Source organism: Muscardinus avellanarius, assembly GCF_963383645.1.
Source record: "Muscardinus avellanarius genome assembly, chromosome: 3".
NCBI classification, from domain to species: domain Eukaryota; kingdom Metazoa; phylum Chordata; class Mammalia; order Rodentia; family Gliridae; genus Muscardinus; species Muscardinus avellanarius.
In genome coordinates, this window is record NC_137788.1 from 67,913,061 (window position 1) to 67,939,413 (window position 26,353).

Below are 26,353 nucleotides of genomic sequence, written 5' to 3' on the forward strand. Positions count from 1 at the left end.
AAGATGGTCATGAGTTGAGTTTAGAATTACAAGTTAAGTTTTAGGGAAAGGCAATCGTGAGCTCCGTTTAGGGAGTGGCAGTCTTAAGGTAAGTTTAGGGAAGAGCAAGGTAAACATTTCTGGGAGAAGAGGAGGTCATCAAAGTCCACCATCTGGTTTGTCTGCAGGCTGACCAACTTCCACTTAGCGTGGACTATGGATATGACTAAGCTGATCCGAGATGCTGGCCTCATTGCGTGGGCTAAGATGGCCCCCAACAGTGGTTCATTTATTTCTCACTTATTCTCTTTGCAGAGCGCATGCTTTAAGTTAGTGACCGTGCTTGGCCTGAAACACTGGCAAGGGAAAGCCAGGCTCGGTTGTGGGATCTGTTGCTCTTGCAGCTTTGATCTTGATTATTGTTGCTATAATTTACAAGACAAGCACAAACCAGGGTAGGAGGGTATTCAAGTAAAGAAGCAGCAGTGAGTCCTAAAGAGGTGTCAGAAAGAGAGATAAGCCATTTGGGGCTAAAGAGAATTTATCCTATTGTAAATACTTTCAGAGAATGGGATTCTACACAGATCATCATTTGCCCTTTTTCAATATAGTAATAGTCAACATTTTTTGAGATTTACTTTGTGCCAGCTAATACTAATAATGGATTCTACATCCATCACATGATGAATTCTTTTATATAACCCTTTTAGCAATACACAACCATACAACATAAGCATTATTATTATTATTATTATTATTATCATTTTTGAGGGTGGGGGGTTACTGGGGATTAAACCCAGGGGCATTCTACCTCCGAGCTACACTCTCAACACTATTATATTTTTTTAATTTGAAATAGCGTCTCACTAAGTGTCTGAGTCTGGCCTTGAACCTGTGATCCTTCTGTCTCAGTTTCCCAAGTACTAGGACTACAGGTGTGCACCACCATGCCCAGGTTACTCTTCAATGAATGAGGAAAGTCACTCCTTCAAAGTCACACAGCCAGTAATGGTGAGGCCGGGACTTGAACCAGGTGGTCTGCGTCTAGAGTCTCACTCTACACCATACTGTTTCCTTTGAGTGTTAAGTGTGGTCAAAGCAAAGCAGTACTTTATTGTCGACCTTATTAACCTATTTTGTTCCCAAATATGGAACAGATATATACAAACTTAAATAGAGTATATAACACATAAAGCAATTCTAATCAAATAAGAATATATTATAATAAAATACTATTAACTACTATTAATATAATAGTACATATAAGCTCTAGATTATGATTACCCTCCTATTTAATGCAACTATATTAATTTCATTAAAATGTTTACAGAATTGAAAACTTGATATTTAATGGGTTAAAAGACTGAATCCTCCAGCCAAATTTTAAAATATAGAGTATAGTTCTGACTGTGAGATTTCTGGTTCATAAATTGTTATTAGATAAAGAACATCTTTACCAGACTTGGTAAGGCAGCCCCTAGACTCAGAGAAGGATCTTTATGGGCCCTGCTACATGTTTAGGGGTCAGAACCTGTGTTTCCTGAACACAGCACTCAGCACATGGCATTTAGTAGGTTAAGTGTCTGCCTAATTAGTGAATTAATAGAAGTTTCCACACACTAATAGTGTCGTTTCCTCACTCCCCTTTAATGGAAGTTCCTGCTTAAACAGAGAGAAGATGTTCACAAGAGGTGAAAATGCTACCTACCACATTATGTGACACTGGAGAAAAACATCTGTATATTACCCACAGTGAATTTCAAGCACTCAGTAAATATTTGGTTTTGGTTTTAGTTTTATAGTGGGAGTTAAACCCAGAGGCATTCTACCTCCAAACTACATACCCAGCCATTTTTTTATTTTTATTTTGAAAGAAGATCTCCATAAGTTGCTTAGGCTGGCCTTGAACCTGCAATCCTCCTGTCTCAACCTCCCAAATATTGAGATCACAAACTTGTGCCACCATGTCCAACAACAGACATTTGTTAAGTCGCAATAAGCTCTTCAAAATTTTTTATGAGCTTGTAAGTTTAAGACTTTACTGGGATATTTATCGAGAAACCAATTGTGATTCACATAGCTTTTAAGAGACATAAAACCTAAGAATGCTCAGGACAGAAGACTTTAAAACCTGTTCCTGGAGCCTGGCGTAGTGGCGCACACTTGTAATCCCCGCACTTGGGAGACGGAGACAGGAGGATCACGCAGGTTCGAAGCCAGCCGCGCTGGCTTAAGAGACCCTGTTCCCAAATAAAAATATAATATAGGTCTGGGAGTATAGCCCGGAGGTAGAAGGGCTTCCAGGAACCCCAGTACCACCACCAAAAAATAAAATAAAATAAAACCTGTTCCTGGCTGGGCATGATGGCTCATACATGTCATCCCAGTGACTGGGAGGCTGAAACAGAAGGATCACAAAATCAAGGCCAGCCTCAGCAACTTAGTGAGACTCTGTTTCAAACTAAAAAATAAAATAGGGCTGGGGTGTAGCTCGGAGGTAGAATGTCTCTGGGTTCAAACCCTAGTAACTAACACGAGTGTGCATGCACACATGTATGCACACACACACACATGCACACACACACACACACACATACACACATACACACACACACATACACACACACACACACACACTGTTTCTCAATAATTCTCTCTTCCACCATTATTGGAGGAGGGAAAGAGAAAATATGCCACCCTCTCTACCCCAGCTGCTCTTGCAGTGAAGGCTGGCAGGTGAAAGAAGAAGAAAAGAAAACAGAGACATTCTAAGAGGATTCACAGCCTGGTACTGATTCCCTATGCTGTGGGGGAAAGGTGGGTTCTCGTTTCTTAGGATAAGGATGGAGCTTTATTTGGAAAGAGAGGGGTCCCGCAAACTCTGATACATTTTCTAGATGCCCTACAGAGTGGCTATGTCGTTTTGTCAAAGCCAACGTATCACCGTTTTTTATGTGATCAGATTTATCTTGTTCTGCAGAGCCTGGAGTTGCCATCTGAAATTGGCATGCATTTTGTTTTTCTCTGGCTTAGCTTTTGCCCTCAAGGCTCCTAACAGATTCTAGTTGGTCTGTCTCTGTTATTGACCATGTGCACCAAGTGGGATGTTTTCTTTTAAAAACTGAAGGAATCTTTAAGTTGCAAATTTGCTTTACAAATACTATTCATCCTTTCTACTTTAGGTAAGCCTATCAGTTCCAGCATCCTTCAGAAACAGGTTGGCCTTGTCCAAGGTGGTAATGAAAATATAAACAGCAGGGGACTGGTCCTGCGGCCACAGGCGGCTAAGCAGCTCTTTAGGGATGCTGGGCGCACTTTGTCTTCGAGTGTAGAACAGAATCTCATTGCTGATGTCTTCAGGGGGCCAGAAAGGATTTCATCTAGAGGTTCAAGCGTGTCTGAAAGCAAAAAGAATAAAGGCACATCTAAACAAAAAATAACCTCAAACAACCAAATGAGAAAAGTATTTAAGAAGGCAGAGCCAGGACACACATAACCGGGTTTCCATGGGGGCTGATCTTCATCTCCATCCTTCAACTCCCTTTTCTTCTTCCCCTCTACTGGCCCAACCCAGTTACTTTCCCAAAGATCCATCAAAACTATACCCACTCTCACCAGAATCAACACTGGCCACATATGTGTCTGAACTTGCTGAGTATGTAATTGAGTGATATATGAGTATATAGTGATATATAAGCCAAGGATGGAGTGTATGTTCCACATTGTAGGGCATCTAGAAAATTTATCATAGCTTGAAAGACCCCTTTCTGTCAAAATAAATCTCCACCTTTATCCTACATATCAGTATATAGCCATCTATTACTTAATCAATAAAATTATTTTTCTGTAGTCTCCACTTCAGTCCTACAAATAAAGTGTAGGTATTTGTTGGAGTAGGGTGGCAAGTAATTTCTTGTTCTACATGCTGCTTCTTGTCAAAGGTCTAACTGTGTTAGCAGAAGCATAAGAACAGTAATTATCCTTGTTGTTGAGTCAGTTACATTCATATAAAATCTTAGCATCAGAAGCGTTTATGGGGGGAAATTTTTTCATTTTCTTCCTCTACCCATGGATCTAAATATAAATTCCATCATTACCAACCTGACTTCCGTTCTCCTAATTTTTGTTTTCCCTCCTGCTGCATTTATATTTTTCCTTAAACTTGGAGCAAAATTACTGTTACTCAAAAGGACAAAATTACTATTAAATTACTATTAAAGGACCAAGATTACTATTAAATTACTTTTCATCGTCAAGCCTCTTATAGCCATCTTGCTAATAAGTTAATTATTCTGAAACCAACATCAGTTTGGTTTGGGGGAACTCCATATAGACAACAAACAGTATTAAAAGTTTTAGACCGAGCCGGGCGTGGTGGCGCACGCTTGTAATCCCCGCGCTTGGGAGGCAGAGACAGGAGGATCGCGCAGGTCGAAGCCAGCCGCGCGCACTGGCTTAGGAGGCTCTGTTTCTAAATAAAAATGCAAAAATAGGTCTGGGAGTGTAGCCCGGAGGTAGAAGGGCTTCCAGGAACCCCAGTACCACCAAAAAAAAAAAAAAAGTATTAGACCGAGGATAATGAGTCAAGGAAAAAATGAGGATGAGTATTTAAATGGCTCTGAATTTGGAAATGACCCTCAAGCTAAAAATAGGGATGAATGAGAAACAGGATAACTAAGGACATAAGATTTGGTTTTTCCAGAGCTAAAATAGCTTAGTTCCTAAGTACATACACAGGCACTGTCATTAAGACAGACCTCAATTCTTATCCACATGGTTTTCTTCACTAGACTTAGGACCTTAAGTGAGTACTTTCCTTTCTTAACCAGTTATTTCCTTAGGAGAGTAATCTTCCGGGCATGCACAAAACAACACAACACCCACTCACTACAGAAGCATACACAGAGATTTCAGGTAGAGACTTGTTAGCTACCAAGTTTTAAAAACCCATACAAGGCCTTCAGATAACTCAGGAGGCGAGAAGTACATTGTCCATAACTTCTCAGATAAGAATGCCGAGATTCCAAGCCAGGTACCCTCACTGTGGACAAGGACTACGCCTTCCATCCATCATTCCCTCTCACGGCTGCCCCATCCCTGCATGCCCGCCCTTCCTTTCTTCAATTTGCTCTTCTCACTTGCTCAGAACCTGACTCATGCATCAACATTCCTGGGAAATCTCTGACCCCCAGCCTCACACTTGCAGCTCCTGCCCACTCCTCGCCCCCAGGACGCCCCATGCACACCTCCATCCAGCCCGACCCACATCACCCTGGTACTAATGATTCACTAGTCAGTCTCACATCACTGACCTTAAACTACATACCATATTTGACTGAGTGAAATTAAATTAAATTATTTCCCCAGTGTCATACTTACTTCCTATGAACTTGTCCAACAGGAGGAAATATTAGCAAGATTCTTGTGGCAGCTGTTTTACTATCCAGAATGATTGTTCACTAATCCAGTAAAATATGTCTTCATAAATGTTATAAATGCCCTTGTGAAGAGACAGTTTCTTAGTTCTGGCAGCACTGGATGTGTATATTCATTTAAAAGAAATTTGATTTAAAATTCAACCCCTTTATCTGCTCTAGTAGTGAGGTTTTTTTTTTTTTTATCATATTGTCTGTGTTCCTATTGCAAAACAGAGTTCCCTGAGTTTCCATTTTCTAAGCTGATCTCTTTGATTCTGTTTGCTCCCCATCGAGTCTTCCACATTATTGTGAACTGTTCATGTTTGGCCATGATCGCTAAACAGGAGAGAAGCACTAATTCATTCACTCATTCATTTTGCAGTGCTAGGGATCAAACCCCAGGGCCTCGCATAGGCTAAGCAGGAGAAAGTTTAAAATATTTTTTTAAAAAAGGCAAGGGTGTAACTCCATGGTAGGACATTTGCCTAACATGTGCACAGCCTTGGGTTCAGGCCCCAGTGCTACAAAAAAGAAACGTAAAAGGAAGAAGTAGCTCATCTAAGAAAAAAACTAAAACTAAGAGGAAAAAGAAAAAGAACAAAGGAAAACAGAATGAGCACGATCTGCAAGCACCCGAATTAGCCCCTAGTCACAGGTGTGCTCTTAGGTGGAAGAGTGGTTTTTTCAGGCTTTTAGGGTGCCACTTAGAAGTCTGTAGCAGGGAGACGCTTGAGCTTTGGGGAGAATGGAGCCTGTAATTAGGAAAGGTACCTGATGTCACATGAGGCTGAAATTTGGCTTTTAAAACTCTAACTTCTTCTTTCTTGGCAAAGGTTTAAATCTTTATCTCACTACTTTGTCGTTTTGTAAAGCCTCAAATTGCTGGAATGCTGGGAGGTGAGAAGAGGTAATAGAAAAAGAAGAATAGTATTTTAATTAATTTAATTTTCCAGTTAATTCAGTTTGATGAGTGTTTGTTGTTTAACTGCCAGGCTCAAAATGCTGGTAGGCGCAGCAGAGAAAAACTAAGAAATGCACAATGTAATTGTCTGCAATGAGCACATCTTTTCTTCTTCATTTTCTCCCTTTAATCCTTCCTTTACCGAGTCTTTTCAAAGCATTTTAGTCCTCTTTGGTGCTCTAACAAGTGAAGAAAAGCTAGTATGAGTTATCTTCAAGTAGATCCCGTGTCCATAACAATACCTGGTATAAAGTATGTGCTCAATAAATCATTATTGAATTGAATTGCATGACGTAGGCAGCATAAGAGATTGGATAAACTATGTTAATCCCAAGACATATCCTAAAACTTTGTTTATTTGATAGAATCTACTATATTAACCTATTTTCTGGGCAACAAATTTATTTATTAGTTAACTTTTTAGTGTAAAGCAATAACAACACACTATCTCTAATCAGTATCATCTTGAGTAATATCTTAAATCTTTGGGGCATTTACTAAATAAGGGTTTGTTTTAGCTACCTCCTTTACATGTAATGTGATTTCTGCAACAACTTTATTTTATTTTATTTTTATTTTTTTGGTGGTACTGGGGGTGGAACCAGAGGCTTTCTACCTCCGGGCTATACTCCCAGACCTTCTTTCTATTTTATTTGGAAACAGGGTCTCACTAAGTTGCTGAGAGCCTCACTAAGTAGCTGAGGCTGGCTTCGAACCCGTGCGATCCTCCTGTCTCAGCCTCCCAAGCACGGGGATTACAAGTGCGCACCACCACGCCCAGCTACAACTTAATTTTAAGTGTCTCACTGTAGCACCCATGGATTAGAGAGCCAAGTCTCAGACACTTGGTATCCATTCACACTCTAGGCCATGGTCACTAGAACATCTGCTTCCAGCTGTACCTGCATCTGCACAATTTAATGATCAGCGACTGCAGCTGCCCACTCTTCAGATCAAGAATCACTCTACCCTTGGATTCTTTATACTTTGGCCCATCTCTCTCCATCTTCCCACATAGCCTAACACCTGGTTTCTCCCTTTTTATGGGAGGGGGCCTGGCTTTGGACCCTCCATACCCTAGAGGCAACCAGAGCATGAGGAGAAGTCTGCAGTACTTCTAAGATGCCTGCAGCCATGGCTGGTGGGGAGGGGGCAGCTGAGCTGAGCCTGGGTCCATGGATGCTGGTAGCTGAATCCCTGGGGTGGAACCAGGGCAGCTTCTGCCAGAAGTGGTGGACCAGAGAAGGACCCCAGTTGGAAATCTGTCCTCCTGTTCCAGAGAGGCCTTGGAGGGAGGCGAGCCTGCTCTTCCTTAGATTCCAAGGGTTCCAATGGTGCCGAGAGGAGAAAAACGGAAGGTACACTGATGACCTTGGTCCTCTCAAAAAAGTTAAAGGCAGGGTTGATGCAGAAAGAAGTTTCAGAAGGCCACTGCAGAGTGCAGCTAGAGTCAACAATAGACAAAGAGGATGCTGAGCAGGAGCCAGTTTCCCTGGGAAATTGATAGCTTTAAGCTAAAGACTCACAAAGAGAGCTCTTTTAGGAGCTGGGAAGTCATCTGCTGCTTACAGTCACTGTGGCCTTTCCTGCACCTCCCGATGCTCCCGGCCAGCCTACGGGAAAGCTCTTCCATCAGCCACCTAGCAGGGCATGCATGTTAAACAGAGAAATGGAATCACCTATGATGGCCTCAAAATAGGGAATAAGATAAAAAATGTTTGAGTATGTTGCATCTGGACCTGCCTTCGCTTGGCTTCTGAGGATTCTTGGGGGGTCCATCCTACAATCCTTCTGAAAGCCCTCTAGCAGGCTGCCCCGATGGAGCTGAGAGCTGATTCTTAACAGCCCTGGCAGCCAGTAGGGTTCATGCTTTGATGTCTCCAGATGTGCATTTAATATTCACTCAGCTGGGACAAAACCTTGGACAAGAAATTGAATCTCTTGGAGGCTCAGTTTAGTTTGTATTTCTGTTTCACAGTGCTGGGGATTGAACCCAGGGCCTCACACATCCTAGGCAAGCCCTCTACCACTGAGCTATATCCTTAGCCTAGAAGCTCAGTTTTGAATCTGTAAAAGGTGGATAATGATACATCTTTCATAATGTTATAATAAGGATTGCATTATTAAAATGTATACAGCAAATGTCTAATGCGGCGTGCAGCACATAGTAGTTGCTTAATGAATGACCACATTATCTGGGGCTTTATTTAGAACTCTGTTGGTATTGAGTGCTGATGAAGACTCTGAAAGATATTTGCTGGACTAATGTTATAAGAGTAATCGGCAAAATGATCTTGATCTAAGCCAGGAGTGGGGGAGCACAATTGTATTTGTCTCAGCATTTGGGAGGCTGAGACAAGAGGATAATGGTTTGCAGACAGCCTCAGCTACTACTTAGTGAGGCCCTTTGCAACTCAGTGAGACCCTGTTTCAAAATAAAGAATAAAAAATAGGGCTGGGGTGTAGCTCGGAGGTAGAATGCCACTGGGTTTCATGCCTAGTACTGGGGGAAAAAAAAACTTGATCTAGCCTTCTTTTCTCAGTTTTTATAGCAAAATAATTCAAAGGCATTATTCAGGGACTTGTTCACACTGCCATATTTGAGTTCATTTTAAAACTTAAAGTTCAAGGAGAACTTTTCCTTAAAATTTTTTGTAAATATCATTAACGTTTTTCTCTGGAATCTCTTTACTGTGTTAACTTCTCCCAACAAAATTTTCCTGATGTTGTCTATAATCTGAATATCCAGTGAAATAAAAACTTCTGTACAGAGGCTGAGAAAATATCCTTTCTTCTTTATTTTTTGTCATGGGGGTTAAATCCAGGAGCACTCTATCTCCAAAGTACACCCCCAGCCCTTTTTCTTTTTTTGTTTTGAAGCAGGGTCTCGCTGTGTTGCTGAGTCTCACAATTGCTGAGACTGGCCTCAAACCCACAATCCCCCTCTCTCAGCCTCCTAAGTAGTGAGATTGTAGGCATGTACCACCATACCCAGCAGCAGAAAGTTAAGCCTTTTACTCCCATATCTCCAGCTTCCCAGTGTTCTGCACCCTTCCTCTGCATACACTCATGCCCACTTTTAGATCTGTCTCCTCTCAAGTCTTTTTCTTGTTTCATTTAGTTAAGAAGGCCACACCCCATCCTTGCTTTGGCTTTTTCAGGGAATTATCTCTACCAGCCCCACCCACTACATCACTTAGGTGTTTCTCTTTTGAATTTTATTATTAATTATGAAGTTTTAGAAACATGAGTCTGCTAATACTATAATGGTCATTACTCCCTGACTGACCATTATATGAAATAAAGCATTACTCTTTTAGTAGTATCTCCAATTTGGGGTTGGAGAAAAAACGCATTCATTGCAAAGAAGACACTAACCAATCAGTTTTTGAGAATGACGTTTTCCAAACATATAAATGAAAACAATGGACAGTCCAGTTACTTGCATAGTGAGGGATCTCCAGTAGCAAGTGAGGAAAACCACCAGTGGCAAGTTGCTTCATTAAAATCGCCTGCAAGAAGCAAGGGAGGAGGGAAGATTTCAAGAAGCTTATTTGATGCATAGAGAATGATCCTTCTGGGAAATATCAAACTGAAACAATGCTAATTACAGAACCCATTACAGAACTCCTCAACTGATAAAAGGGGGGGGGGATAGGAGACAGACCTAAGTTTAATCAAAGGACTGAATTGGTATCGTCCCAGATGGGTTTATTTGGGATATTTTATGGACTTCACTGGCTACAAAAGAGACTTCAAATAAATGAGGAGAGGTACCAGCAAAAGGATAGAAGGAGATTTGGAGAGAGCAAGGTAGGGTGGAGAGGGAGGAGACTTGAAGGAGTCAGCTGAAACGATCCTACGCACATTCATGAAGTTATCAATACCAGTTTTAGTATTGTGCAGCAATAAAGGCATTTATATACAATATATACATAAAATTATATATAAAATTTTATATAAATATATTATATATATATATATTAGGCAAATAAGAATATTTGGGCAGTTAATCATCATTGTGACTGACACCTAGGGTACACAGTTCTGCTCCTCTACTGTCATGTCCTTTCCTAATCTAGATGTATTGTGTATGCTCTTGAAGGCTGTTACGCTATTTGTTGTTCAAATTAAAACGTGTGACCGACTAATCTCACTTAGCATAATGTCCAGATGCTCCCTAATATGCAGAAGCTAGGGAGAAAATGGGTCACAGGAGGAACTCTAGACAAAGCGGGAGACACTATGGATGAGCAAATAAGGCGACCTCACTGGGAGGATGGGAGGGGGCAGAGGGAAATCCTCTAATGCACATGATGGACTTTAACAAACATAGTAATGTCAATCACTAAGTCAAACATGAGAAGGAGGGAAGGGAGGGAATGGGGTGGGAACTGGGTAAGAGCTAATCGGGTGATGTGTGCATGTATGTCTCCACCATCTTGTACCCCATTAAGATATATGACTATAATACCCTGATAAAAAAAATTTTTAAAAAAACATGTGCTGGGAGTGAGGAAAGGAATTTGGTAAGCATTTCATTTTGAAATTTCTAATTGACTTCCCCAGCCTGCTTACCTTAAATGATAAGAAAAAACAAATTATACTGACCATGACCTCTATGAGTTTTTTCCCTTGTAATAAAAAAGGGTTTTCGTCTAAGATTCCTAGACATTAAACAACAATCGCCTGAAAGATAAAATACCCTTTTAATCACATACCTTCAAAGCTAGGAGCAACTTTAGACCTCACCCGGTCTATCGCAGCCTAATGACGGCTCCTTGAAACTTCTTCTAGCCCACAAGACATAAATAAAAGTCTCTTCCTAGGACCCTCTTTCTCTTCATCTCTGCTCCTTCAGCACTATCACTCTGCTTTCTTTTGTATTTTAAAGATAGCATCCGAGGTTCTTGTAGTTAAGAGCATTTTCTTAACAACAACAACAAAAACTACTTGAGTTTGAAAACACTGTTTATAAGTCCTGGCACTGAGAATGCCTTGGTGTAGCTTGGGCTTCACGACTGTGGCACTACTGACGTTTTAGGTGGGTAGTCCTTTGTTGTGGTCAGGGCCCTCCTGGGTACTGAGTGATACCTAGCAGCATCCCAGGCCAGGAGCCTCTCCACCCCCCACCACTATAACAACCAAAACTGTTCCCCACATTGCCACAGTCCTGAGGAGGTGGGGATCAGTCCTGGTTAATAATTACTGATATACATGGTTTGTGCCAAATAAATAATCAATAAAATGCTTAGTGATTTAAATGTTTCATTCATTCTGTGAAAATCCCTGGCGATCCAAGAGCCATTTTTGTGATACTGTTCACTCAGGGTGCTCCCTGGGGTCTCCCTGCCATGAAAAATTTTCTAAAAGAATAGGAAGAGGAGTTTGTGCTAGTCTGGAGTTGTAGAGGTGGGGTGTTGTAAAAAGTGAGAAGTCTGATTTAATTCCGTGGTCCTGACGTGGAGTGCACTGGCTCCCAGAACGCCCGCATCATCACAGAGCTGGGCTGGGGCTGTTTCATCTGCATTTCCTTTGGCCTCGCTCACCTGTCCGGGAGCCTGGGGGACAACTCGAAGAGTCTGCCCTGGCGCGGAGTGGCTACTCAACACATATTTCTTAAATGCTTTTCTGGCTGTGTTTTGCCTTTGCCTCTTGAACTGAGCAACTGGGTATTTTCATCTGTGCTGGATCTAAATATATCCTTGTCCAAACCAATTGGAGGATACAGGATCTCCTAGAAGGACTCGAAGTTTCCTGTGTTCTCCACTCCATAACCCCGAGTTATAACATGTGTGGTACAGAGGCAATAACATGAGTTATTACATGTGTAATACAGAAGCAATCGAAGGTCCAAAGTCTATATCCCTCAGCCCTCAGGATGTAAAGAAGAAAAAGGACTACAATGTGTGTCAGGCTTGCGTTGGTGTGTTAAATAGGCCATTGCCACAATCCCTTAACAAATGGGTAACTTCTCCTCTGATGTAGAGACAGAGCTAAGAAATAGGTGGCTCAAAATCAGACAGCTGCTGCAAAGGACAGCAGAAATTCCAAACACCGCTGAGTTTTAACTCCCTGGGCTAAACTGGCTCTCACTTGCTCCACTTCATGGGTCCCCCGGCCTTGGTGGCTGTTTTCTCTTTTTCCTTTTTCTTTTTTGGTACTGGGACTGAACCCAGAGCATTCTACCTCCCAGTTACATCTCCAGCCCTTTTCAATTTTTTTATTTTGAAACAGGGTCTTATTAAATTGTTGGAGCTCGCCTTGAACCTATGATCCTCCTGTCTCAGCCTTTCAAATATTGGGATTAGAGGTGAGCGTCACCATGCCCAGCTCTGGGTTGCTTCTTGAGTGAAGAGCCCTGTCCACCAGTGCCCCACCTGTTACCTCATCTCCTGACACTGTAAATAGTCCCACTCAGCCTCCACCCACCACCCACAGTGGCACCCAGGCCCACCCAGAACAGATGGACCCCTACAGGGGCCCTGGATCTTTTCAGCACTCCAGCTCCAGATGCTGTGGGGCTCCCTGGGCAGAGTCTAGCTTCCTGTGGCCGCCCAGACAGGCTAAGCAACACACCCAGGAAGTGGGGAGCCAGCTCCTCAATGGGAAAGCTTAGACCAGTGAAAGACAGGAGGGTCGAAGAGCCAGCAGGCAAGTTCCTGTCCACAGGGGCAGCCTGTCCTAAAATGGAGCTGTTCCATGTGTCCTTTCTGGAGACCAGTGTTTTCTCATGAAGCTGGGGCCCAGCTCAGTGATGTGCCCACCTTCAAAGCCCCACTTCCCTCCTACACACACACACACACACACACACACACACACACACACCATACAACATCACACCACATCAATAAAACACTTCACTTATAAGTTTTGCTTTATCCTCCATTTTCTAGGGAGCCCTGGCTATGATATAAGATTATAACCTTTTATTAAATGATAATATAGCTGCCCAGCCCTCAAAACTCCAAAAATAAAACATAAAAACAGTACGATGCTAGCCAATAGGCATCCTGAAAGAGAAAACCGGCCACAGTACAAGTGTGTGGGGAGCAAGGCATTGAGACGGTACTAATGGTGGCTTCATGGCCATGTTGTACCCATGCTTACCGCTGACCGCCCTCCTTTTCCTGAGCACAGGGCTCTGTGTGCCCCACTGGACTGAAGACAGGATTGGAGGGGATGGAACGTGCCCACCAGCCCCAGCTCAAGCCCTGGCTCTCAAGCTCATTAGCTGCGTGGCTGCAGGAAGCCATGATCTCTCTGGCTAGATGGTTCCTAACCTGTAAAGCAGACATGAGACGCCTGCATCACCTCTTCCCTGGGCTAATTAGAGACAATCAACCAGTTGATTGATTGATAAATAAAACAATCTATTTTTAAAAACAATTTTCAAAATGCTGAACATAGAACAAATGAAAGGGCCCCAGAGAGAAAGTAGTCAAGTGCAGATGATTACCCCATGTGGGGCTCGCTGGCTACCTGGAGAGCCTCCAGGCTGAGGCTTGGGGAAAAGAAACACCAAGAATGCTGGTGGACCCCACATGTTGAGAGATGGAGTAGAGAGGCAGGAGACTGAGGAGGCTGGAGAGCTCAGGCTGAAGGGTCAGGGTGCAAGCAGTGCACACAGAGCTTTGGAGACGGAGCTGTGGAGATGCACGGAGGCCCCTCCAGCACTCAGCAGAGTCCTAATCAAAATATACAGGAGAGAAAATCACCTGAGGCATAAGAAAGAATCATACCAGTGCTCACACCAGGCTTGAACTTGTGCCAGTGTCCTCCTGCCGGACTGGAAAACCGCTCCATCCTCAAGGAAATGGGAAGGGCACTCAGAAGAGACTTGCCTCAACAGTAGGGGATAATTAACCCTGAACTAAACTTTTTTTCCCTAGTCTAGCCTAACGAATCTTGAAAGCAAGAATGAAAGATTGAATTGTTTCCAAGTAACTAAGCTACATTCCAGAGCAAAGCCCAAGAATATTTTTAGGAACAACAACAAAAAAAAAAGCCAACACCCAACAAGGTCAAATTGTCCAAGCTTGACATCCACTGAACAAATATTAAGCATGTGAAGGAACAGGAAAGCATGCTCCGTGATGAGGGGAGGGGTCATTCGAAATGGACTCCACTGGCACAAATTAGAATTAGCGGGGAGGAACATCAAAATAGTTATTATAATACATGGAAAAATTTTAACAAGACTCAGGGCTAGAGGTGCATGCAGCTCAGTTGATAGAGTGCCTGGTGCACACAAGGCTTCATTACAGACACAATCATGCGATGCTTGCTCACTGCACTTTGGAATTCACTGATTCATGCACTCTCATGTTCCAAACGTGTCTGTCCTGATTTCCCCCAGTTTGATGCAGACCGAGATGAGGATGAGGTGTTCTATGACATCAGCGTGGCTGTGGACAACAAATTGTTTCCGAACAAAGAGGCGGCGGCAGGTAAGTCGCCCCGTCCTTTGGGCAACAGGCCACCGTGATCTGGGGCTTTGTATTAGTGGGTAAAGTTTAGCAAACTGCTCTTGAGTTTAAAGGATGCCCTGTCCTCACAGCCTCCTTCATTGGGACTTAAAAATAAAGGCGCAAAACCAAATAGGAAGGACCCATAAATGCGTCCCTTGTAGTTAGATAATGCTTTTCTTCCTGTCATTGCACATGTAAATGAGCAGGCATTCACATAGGACATATGTTATTATAATAACCCACACTTTGTGCAACAATTGGAAGTGAAAACTCCTCCAGGGCTCCCTAACCTCTAGAGATTTCGGCTGTGCTGCCTAGAGAAGCCTCTCCTTCCCTCTGGTAGTTGCTCCCAGCCCAGCCTCCAGCTCCTGGTGACCTGCCCTGCTCTTCTTAAGCACTCCCTGGGAAGGGCGCCTGGGCCACTGCAGATGCAGGCCCCTAAGGCGGGCAGCACTGGGGTCTGTCCTCAACCCTCCTCTCATTCTCTCTTTCCACTCACTTATTCTGGCCATCAGCCCACATGGCTCAGCTGTCAATTCTATGGGGATAATTTGCAATCTTTTTTTCTTTCCAACTGAAAAGTTTTGGGCTTTACCTTTTCAGGCCATAAATCATCTGCTGCTGAGACAGGAGGATCGCAGGTTGGAGGCCAGCCTCTGCAACTTATGAGACCCTGTTTCAAAATAAAAAATAAAAAGAGCTGAGAGCATAGTTCCAAAGTAGAACAAATCTGAGTCTTATTCCCAGTAACCTTCAACACACACACACACACACACACACACACACACACACACACACACACACACAGTGAAATTGAAAAGTTCTGGACTGTAAAGAAATATCAATATTATTAGGTTTAAAAATACAGGTTTTATCACCCGGCATGATGCCGCACATCTGTACTTCAAGCACTTGGAACACCAAGGCGGGAAGATCTAAGGTTCAAAGCCAGACTCAGCAACTTAGCAAGGCCCTTAGAATTTAGTGAAACCTTGTTTCAAAATAAAAAATAAAATGGGGCTGGATATGTATCTCAAAGGTAGAATGCCCCTGGATTGACTCCCCAGTGCGAACAAACCAAAAAATAAAAAGAAATGGGTGTGTACCTTGGTGGCAGAATGCCCCTGGATTCCATTTCCAGTCTCAATCAAACAAGCAAATAAATAAATGGCTTTATTAAGTATGCGCTACATTCAAATAAGCCATCCACTCTGTAAACAGCAGGCTCCTGCTTCTCCAGGAGCCAATAGATGAGTGTCAGTTGGGTTCTCTGGGGAGCAGCTCCCTCCCAAAGAAAGCGACTGTGAATGTGTGTGAGTGAGTGTGTGTGGGTTACCTTCTGGTGCTCTGACTTATAGTCAGCTCACCTGAAGCCACACACCCTCTGGCCTTGCACCCGCTGCCGCCTTCCCAAGCAGGAGGGAGCCTCACCCTGGGGCTGGGGGAAACCACTCCCTCAACTTGTGTCTTGCTCTTCTGTGAAGTATTCTCAAAGGCTTGCCACTGTGCTGGGGCACTGACCTTCCAGATTATCTGATAATAATCCTTCTCACCCCAGCCGTGGTCTGATAGCCCTTCCTGTGGCTCTCCAGCAGCCAGTGTGTAGCCAGTAAGGTCCTGAGACAAGCTATGCCCTTTCTTATCTGCACACTGGCTTCTGCACATCAGCTTTTTTCTTTCTTTTTTGATATTGGGGATTAAACCCAGTAGCAGTCTACCTCTCACTACACCCCCAAGCCCTTTCTATTCATTTATCCATCTTTTGTTTTGTTTTAGTTTTGAGACAGAGTCTCACTGACTTGCCGAGGCTCTAGCTAAGTTGTGAGGCTGGCCTCAAACCTACCAACCTCCCATCTCAGCTTCCCATGTACTGGGATTACAGGTGCCCAGCGCACATTGGCTTCTAGCTCACTCCTCTGGACTCTCCTCTATGCCCATGGCCTTCGCCTTTCTGATCAACTTCATCTTGACCGGGCTCTGCTGTACTAATGTGGTATGGTCCGGAGCAGGCAGGAGGGGGGAGTGCTGGATCCAAGGTGCTGCACCCCATTAAATGTTTTAGCCCAGGCACTTCGGCCGCTGCGTCTTGCCCCCTGCAGCAGTGCCAACCGCACCACCGGTGACACAGGCTCACTGCCTTCTCGCCCTTCAAATCCTGGCCTCAATTCTGACTTTTCTTCTGAGTTCTGGTCTCAAAAAGTAAAAAGTAAAGCTGGGCACAGTGCTACACTCAGTACTTGGGAGACTGAGACAGTAGGCCAGCCTCAGCATTTTAGCAAGACACAGTTTGAAAATAAAAAGCAAGCTAGGCGTAGTGGCACATACCTGTAATCCCAGTACCTAGGAGGCGGCGACAGAATCACAAGTTCGAGGCCAGCCTCAGCAACTTAGAACCTACTTCAAAATAAAAAATAAAAAAGATTGGGAGTGTAGCTGAAAGGTAGAATGGATCTAATTTCTAGTACCAAAGATATAGATAGATAGATAGATAGATAGATAGATAGATAGATAGATAGAAGATAGATAAAGGTAAATGTGAAAAGTTCTGGGCTGTCAAGAAAAAGACTAAGCATTTAAAATTTAAAACTATTTAAAGCAATCTGAGAGTAGCTTCTAAGAAGAGCAGAATTATAAGAAGAGCAATATGGTGGTGTTTCCAAGCAGACACACAAAGCCTGGATAACTAATGTAAGCCCCCCTACCTAACTTTTCTGTGATATTTACAGAAAGTCGGCCTGTTACACAAAAGATGGAATATTGGGAACAGGGTGGGATCGTGTAAACACAACTATTACTGATCTCAAAAATGCTGACTCTGGTGCTTTTTAAGTTATTGTTTTATTTAGAGACTACCGCAGAAAAAACCAGCAAATACCTAAGTGCTAGACAGGTGTCCTCGGTTTGCCAATGCGGGAGGGCGGAGGAGCTGACCTATGCTACCCTTCTTTATGACGCCCAGCCCTTGGTGCCATTTCTCTGGGGTGATTTGGTCCTGCATCCTGTAACTGTGAGGCTGTGGAAAACACCCGAGGGCAGGAGCTCCGTCCTCGTGGTCCTGAAGTCCCTTGGGTGGAGGGCACGGTGCCGGCCATGGCAGTGGTACCTCTGGGCTTCAGCACAGAGGCGTCTATATTGCAGCCTCAGCTCCTGCCAGCTCTCTCCCACCGAGACCCCAGAAAGCTGGGTCCTGCTCCAGCCTTAAAATAAGTCTGCTCTGTCCCTCACAGCCCTGGGCCAGTGGAGGGAGTGAGAGGGACTGTGGGGAACTAGCAAGGTATGATGAAGCCACCACTGGGCGCTGCCGCTCACAGCTGGCATCCTGCCACTGAGGAGCAAAGGGCCGGGGCTGCGGGGCTCCCTCTCTTTGAGGGAAAACAGAAGCTTGCCTTCGTAGGTGAAATCCCGTGGTTGTGAATGTTGGTGGCCCACCCAGTGAAGAGGTGACGTCTGTGGCCTCTGCTCTGTGAATTTTAGCCTTCAGGTTTTGTCCTTCCAATCATTGTCCTCATCGCCTCCTCCTCCTCCTCCTTCTTTTCTTCTCTCTCTTTCTCCCTCCTTCTCCCTCTCCCTTTCCTCTATTCTCCTCCTCCTCCTCCTCCTCCTCCTCCTCCTCCTCCTCCTCCTTTTCCTTCTCCTTCTCTCTTCCCAGAGAGCCAGGCAGAAATGTTCTTGCCCACATCGTATTCCACACCATCCTCATTCCTCAGGGACACCTCGCACCCAAACCCTCTTCTCAGCTGGGCATGGTGGCTCATGCCTGTAATCCCAGTACTTGGGAGACTGAGACCAGAGGATTGCAGATTCAAGGCTAGTCTCAGTCACTTAGCGAAGGCCTCACAAACAAACAAACAGAGCCATCAGTGACTCTCCTGCAGGCTGGGCACCAGGCCCTAACATAACAGAACGCCCCAAACCAGCTTCCCACAGCGTCCTGAGACCGCCCCATCACCTCCACCCCACACTTTCAGTGGGCCGGATCTGCTCCTCCGGTCATTCAGAAAGCCTGTCGCATGTGTGACCAGCACCGAGAGTCCCAGAGCCTCATCCTTTACCTGGCCAGATGATACTTTATACCTCAGTAGAAAGTTATTTCCTCATGAGGCATCTCAGACACCACCTAGACCAGCTTAGGCCCTTGAATAATGTCCTGTGCATTTCCTGACAGATATTTATCATGCTTGTAATCCCAGGATTTGGGAGGCTGAGACAGGAGGATCAAGGGCTCAAGGCCAGCCTTGGCAACTTAACAAGATCAGTTTCAAAATTAAAAAGTAATTTTAAGTGGTGCCAAGGATGTATTTTAATGGTAAAGTGCCCTTGAGCTCAATACCTCACATGTACCCACACAAATTGTGATTATACACTTGGGCACAAGACTGTTAAACAACAGTTTCCCTTATTAGAGGATAAGACTTCATGAGGACAGCGCACACAGGAGAGGCTGACACCCGCGGGACTCTCACAGAAGGTGGCCCCTGAGCCCTTCCTTCTTCAGCGGGCCGTCTTAGCCGGGTCACTCATCTAAGCACACAACTCATGAATACACCAAGTCTCTGCCGCTGAGCACAGCATGGGTTCCTGGCCTCCAGGCCTTTTCCTAGGGGCTCCATTCCCCTGGGCCACCATGCTCCAAGCTCTGTCTGCAGTGTCTCCTCCAGGAGCCCTCCACTAGTACTCACAGCAGACCATCAGACCACGTCCATCTCTCTGAGCCTGCATTTCCTTGTCTATAAAAAGATAATAGCACCTACCTTCAAGGATAGTTGTGAAGAATCAACGCTTTCCACATGTAAGTTGTACACACCTGTAGTCCCAGTACATGAGAGGCTGAGACAGGAGGAATCCAGGTTCCAGGTCAGCCTCGGGAATTTAGTGAAATCCTCAGCAACTTAGCAAGACTCTATCTTCAAATAAAGAAAAAAATTTAAAGGGCTGGGGACATGGCTTGGAGGTAGAATGCTCCTGGGCTCCATCCTCTGTACCAGGAAAAAAAGGGAGCAGGGAATCTGCCACATGGAAAAGGCTATACGTGCTCTGAGGACTCCTGGAAAGAGACCGTATCTTACACAGCATAATTTCCCCTTCATTTCCTAGGTTTGCTTCTACTCTCTTCTCCTTTCCTTCCTCCCTCCCCCAACTCCTCTCTTGGAGTAACTTAAAAATAGACCCCTCCCCTTCCTTTTTTCATCGAGAACAGTCTAGCAACACCCATATCCCTCCGGGAGCTCACATTCTAATCTCAAATACTGCCTGGATACTTTTCAAATATTACAGTGTTCTTCCTCAAAGGAATTTTGATGCAAACTGTTACTAACACTTCCTATGCCTGTTGGGGTTAGAGCAGGGTTCTCAGGGCCTAGTGCAGATGAGGCACTCAGAAGAGGTGCTTCAAATTTGTAGAGTGAATAAACTCAAGACCTGTGAAGGTAAAATGCAAAGGTCATTGCCACAAGGCAGCACTATACTCCAGTTGAGAAAGTTTTTCCCAGAGGAGTGCAGGTTAATAACTCTGACAGTGCTATACATGAACGCCAGAAGTAAGTACCTAAGTAAATGGATGGTGGGGAGTGGAAGTCATAGCTCTTAAAAAAATGCAAATGTCCTTCTATTTGTTCTTAGTCATTTAGCGTATCTGTATTGCATTCGTGTAATTTCTAAGTTCTGTTTTTAGATCCAGAGATGAAACAACCCTTCTCTTTCAGGGTGGCTTACTTACAGTTAGTGGAAATAGAGACAAGGAAAGCCTGCTTTCCTTAGAGGAATGAAGTGCTGAAGGAGTTTTATTTACCTTCGCCCTTCTCTGCTCAAGAAGGCTGTCTTACCTGGGCACTGTGGCACACATCTGTAATCCCAGTACTTGGGAGGCTGACACAGGAGGATCACAAGTTTGAGAACAGCCTTCACCACTTAGTGAGACTCTGAGCAACTAGTAAGATCTTGTTTCAAAAGAAATGAAATAAGGCTGGGGGTGAGGCTCAGAGGTCAAACACCCCTGGGTTCCATCCCCAGTACCGTGAAGGAGGAGAGAGGAGGAAGGGAGGGGAAAAGAAAGGAAGGGAAGGAGCCTGCCTTGCAGGACTGCCTCTTTATCTGGTCCTCAAAGTTAGAAGGAGGCTCTTCCTAAAACTTTAGATTGAAGATCCACCAGTAGGGAAAACATAAGTAACATTGTCCCTGAAAGTGATAATGCTTAGTCTCTAGTACCCCTGAAGCCAACTTGTCTCTTCTTCACATTTAAATGAAAGGAGATGACCCCAAAATACTGTATCTGAGGACAATGCACATCTAAACCTAGTGATGCTAAGTGCTCCCCGTGGGGTTCTACATTCTGCTCAGACCTTTCTCTGTATTGTATGGAAAGGACATTTTTAAATCAGAAAAGGATTTGAGGAATTCTAACCAGGGGGAAATGAAAGGCACACCCCCCCTTTTTTTAATGTCCTGGTTTTGCTGTCTTTTTTTATTAAGGAGATTACAACGTTGTTTATATGTTAATGTGTCCACTGAAAGAAAGCGAAAATGTATGCATATGACTGTATTTACCTCCCTTCTCACTTGCCAAGCCTTGGACTATTATTTAAGGCCCCATTTACAGCAAACCAAGCAACCAGCGCTAACAGAAAAAGAAAGCATTCAGTCAGTATCAGAGCTGATAATGATATCCTTTGTCTATCGCCTCCCGTGATATATTAATACTACTGTTGCCAGGAGCAACAATGTGTCAAGAAATTCCATCCTTTAATCACACAATAAAATTTCTGTTAAAAGTACTTGATTAGGAAAACCAATCCCCTCTTCCTTATAAGCACAAGGTTTTTTAAACAAAAGTCTATTCATTCTGCTATGGCTGAAGATAATTTCCTAATAAGTTTGCTTCAGCTGCAAATATTAATATGTAATAACTGTTAACTGGGTTGTTCAAGAGCTTTTCATTCTGCACTTTAAAAAAAAAACAAATGAAATAACAGTTTCCAATTAAATAAAATAAGTAGGGCACAGGCAGTGACAGCAACTATATGTTTAATAAGACTCACGTTCTCACACCACATGAAGCGCTCTACACAGAGCTGAGGTAGCTCGGTGCAGTGGCACACATCTTTAATTCTAGTACTTGGCAGGCTAAGAGAGGAGGATTGCAGGTTCAAGGCCAGCCTCGGCAACTTAGTGAGCCTCTCGACAATTCAGCAAGATCCTGTTTCAAAATTAGAAGGAAACCAGGCATAGTGGCCCACGCCTATCCCCCTAGTCTCCGAGAGGCTAAGACAGGAGGATCACCGGTTCACAGCCAGCCTCAGCAACTTAGCAAGACCTTGTTTCAAACCTAAAAATAAAATAGTGCTGGTGGTGTAGCTCAGAGGTAGAACACCCCTGGGTTCAATCCCCAAGACTAAAAAATAAATAAATAAATAAATAAAGCTGAGGTGAGGGTGACATTTGAATACGCATGCCTGTCCCCAGGTCATGGGTCAGTGCTCGATAGTATCTATACCGGGAAGTAATGAAAGCGAATTAAAACGTGCATCCCTTTTAATGACGGTGGGGCCCACAGGTCCCCCAATCCACTAGAGTACTCCAGGGAAAGATGATATTTGTTAAGCTGCTGAGATCGGTCCTGTTTAGATGGGAACAAAGGGCTCTGTCTTTGATGTCGCACTTTCTGTGTTGACCTTGGCCAAGTTATTTAACTTCTCTGCATCTTGTTTTCTCCTTTTCTAAGATGACAAAGTGGGGATGTAGCTCAGTGGTAAGTCAAGTGAGGATCAAATCCAGTGCACTGCCTTGGATCTGATCCCCAGTTTCAGAAAGATATTAAAAAATAATAATAAGCTAAAATGAAGACGTGGTGGGAAGCTGAGACAGGAGGATTGTGGGTTTGAGAGGAACCTCAACACCAGAGCAGGACTCTCAAGACCTAGTGCCCTAAAAGGAAAAAAAAAGGAAAAAGAAATGGGCTGGAAGTAGACGGTAGACTACTGTAACTCAGAGGTAAAATGCTCCTGGGATCAATCCCTAGCACTATAATAAATTAATAAATGAATGAATGAATGAATAAATAAATAAATAAATAATAAAGTGACAGGGTGGGATTCTACAAAACATCGGTTCTAAAATGTGTAGGACATAAAATGAAAAGTATACATTTCCCTTCTGCCATCTCTACTGACTTCTCACACATAATTATAAACTGACTTTCAAACCAGGCTTTGAGACAGTCAAGTACTCTGGCCCTAAGATACACTTACAAAATTCTTTATTTGAAAAATACCAGGAGCACAAGGAGAGGGAATTTATATATAAGCCCACTACTTTTTTAAAAAGCATACATAAAACATTAAGTATTCCACATCACCCTCCAGGCTCACTGTGTTACTGCGTGGTCTTCCCAAAGCCATCTCGAGCTCCCTGACTAGCGGCAGAACCGGCCAGCGCTGCTCAGAGGATGCGCTGGCCTCGGCTCCCGGCTAGCGTCATTCTGAACACACCTGTGCAACTGCAGGTGACCATTTTACAGTGAGCTACATTTTCAGAATGGTCTGACAGTTCCATTGTCTGCATTTTGGAAAACTTCATTATTCTTTTTATAAACGATAATGATACAGACACAATAAACAGTGGTGTTACTACTTAGTATTTAGTCAATTTAGCAATGAGTAGAACTTAGTTCATTTTAGAGACATCAGGGATTAATAATAAGAAAAGGGAAGGGATGAGTAAAGAAAGGGAGAGGACATACCCTGTCTCTTTCATGAAATCCACACCTCTGCCACAGGTCCATATCCCAGATGTGTGCAAGGTGCTTGGGGATTTTTTAGAAATCCATTTTCTAAAGCCGGGCGTGGCGGCACACGCTTGTAATCCCCGTGCTTGGGAGGCAGAGGCAGGAGGATCGTGCAGGTTCGAAGCCAGCCGCTGGCATAAGAGACCCTGTTTCAAAAATATAAAATAGGTCTGTGAGTGTAGCCCGGAGGTAGAAGAAAGAAAGAAAGAAAGAAAGAAAGAAAGAAAGAAAGAAAGAAAGAAAGAAAGAAAGAAAGAAAGAAAGAAAGAAAGGAAGAAAGAAATCTTCCAGCCAGGCATGGTGGTGCACGCTTGTAATCCCAGTACTTGGGAGGCTAAGACAGGAAGATGGTAGGTTTGCAGCCAGCCTCAGCAACTTGTGAGGCCCTTTACAACTTAGTGAGACTCTGTTTCAAAATAAAGAATAAAATAGGGCTGGGGTAACTCCGAGGTAGAATGTCTCTGACTTCCATTCCCAATACCACACACAAAAAAAAGAAAAAAAATCCATTTTCAAAGTTCAGCCACTATGGAGATTAGTGTGACAATTCCTCAGAAAACTGAGAATGGACCCACCGTATAATCTGGCTATATCACTCCTGTGTATCTTTCCAAAGGGCCCAAATCAGAGAACTACAGTAATATATGCATACCCATGTTCATAGCAGCACAATTCACAATAGCCAAATTATAGAACCAACCTAGGTGTCCATCAACAGATGAATGGATTACAGAATTACGGAATGGTATATCCACACAATGGAATTCTACTCAGCAATAAAAAAGAACAAGAAAGATGGCGACCGAGAAAAGCGGGGCTTAAGAGTCCCGCTAACAACCAATCTCCAATACCACAAAAAGAGCGCCTTTCATAGCCAGAAAACACCATCACCAGAAAAACAAAAAAAAAACCACCAGGCTCCAGAGAGAAAGCGGACTGAGAACAGAGCTCAGGGCCACAGAGGAGACACACGCGCCCGAGGACGTGGCAGCAGCGCCATACTGCCGGCGGCAGCGGCGAACTCAACAGATGGCTACAGCAAGCCAGGTGAGCCGCTGCGGAACAGCCAGGCGGGATCTTTCGGCGCAGACAGCATTTAAAGCTCCCAGTGGCTGAGCTCAGCACACGCTGCAGGGATTCAGAGTGGAAATCAAAACCAGAGAAGAAAAAATACGCCAGTCTCATGGCCGAGGGCGTGGCAGAGGCGCCATATTGCCACCGGCGGCGGCAGCAGCAGTGAATTCACCGAGTCCAGTACAGCTACATCTGCGTACTCAAGAACAGTGAGTCAAATTGCGGGCCACAGAGGAGAAATCGCAGTATTGGGCCTCCTGGGACTTGACCCAGTGAGGGAGTGGTGGTGGCAGAGATATCACACCATAGGAGAATGTGCAACCTGGCACCCCCCATAGTTTAAAGCAGCCTCTATCGACTCCCTGGGTCGGAGACTCTGTGATACAACCCAGTAAAGGAGTAGTGGGGTCTGAGATAATACAGACTCGTGATCCAGAGCACCTTAAGTGAAGCCATAGTGACCCAAGGGAAGAACCCAGAGAAGGCACAAACCTCCGAAACCATGGGAAAGAGGAATAACACTGGAGTAATGAATGTGCACAACCCCACAACATCAGAACCTGATAAAACAGAAAATCAGAGATTTCTAGAAGATCAAATCAGGAAAATAACTGTAGAAATAATAGAGGTGCTTCGAAAAGAACTCAGAGAGAGCCAAAAAGAGATAAAGGATGCAATTAATGAAGTAAAGGCCTCAATTCAAAGCACAAACAACCGATTAGACCACATGGAGAACAGAATCTCGCTCTTAGAAGATGAGCAATCCAAAAATGAATGCATAGTTTCTAATCTAGAAAAAAATATCCAACAGCAGGAATCTGACATTGAAGAAATATGGGCCCATCTTAAGAGAGCTAACCTAAGAATAATTGGAATAGAGGAGGGAAAAGAAAGTGATACCAAAGGGATCAACAATCTCTTCAAGGAAGTAATAGCAGAAAATTTTCCAAATATAGAGCAAGAGGTTGATACACAGATCCAGGAAACTTATAGAACTCCCTTTAGACAGGATCGGAGAAGAGGATCCCCACGCCATATAATTGTCAAAATGACCAATGTGGAAGCCAAGCAGAGAATCTTAAAGGCAACAAAAACAAAGGGCCAACTGACATTCAGAGGCAAACCAATTAGAATCACTCCAGACTTCCCAAACCAAGTCATGAGAGCCAGAAGGGTTTAGAGTAACATATTCCAAACTCTGAAAGAAAACAACTTCCAGCCAAAAATTTCCTACCCAGCAAAACTTTCTATCAAATTAGATGGAGAAATAAGAAGCTTCCATGACAAACAGAAACTGAAGGAATTTATGTCTTCAAAACCAGCGCTAGAGAAAATACTCAAAGAGATTAACTACAAAGAAGAAATAGGTAACACTCACCAGAACCAGAGAAACAAGAGTTTCCATCCAACAGACAACTAAGATTGGTTATCTGTGGAGATTCATTATTTATGTTAGTCTTTTACCTATCTCTAAGTTGTATTGTTTGCCTTTATTGTTGTTAATTTTTAGGATTTCTAGTTGGAATATTAATATACCTTCAGATATAGCATTTGGAAATATTTTATCCAATTCTATTAGTAACTTTTAACTCTGTTTACATTGTCTTTGGATATACAATATTTTCTTTTATTTTTTAGGGAGTTTGTATATTCTGCTGTTGCCTGTGCCATT

The 26,353-nt window shown here is 43.7% G+C and overlaps 1 protein-coding gene across 6 annotated transcripts in view; it reads left to right on the top strand.

Moving 5' to 3' along the window:
• The window catches only part of AK5 (adenylate kinase 5), a gene marked incomplete at both ends in the record, with an annotated part of 316,611 nt that overhangs the window by 148,185 nt on the left and 142,073 nt on the right, over window positions 1-26,353 (top strand). For 5 of the 6 annotated variants that reach the window (XM_080692434.1, XM_080692433.1, XM_080692437.1 and 2 more), the window contains one exon: window positions 14,717-14,807. In XM_080692434.1, the coding sequence (XP_080548560.1) occupies window positions 14,717-14,807 (91 nt within the window). The remainder of the gene's footprint in view (window positions 1-14,716; window positions 14,808-26,353) is intronic. The other variant, XM_080692438.1, reaches the window with a different exon arrangement.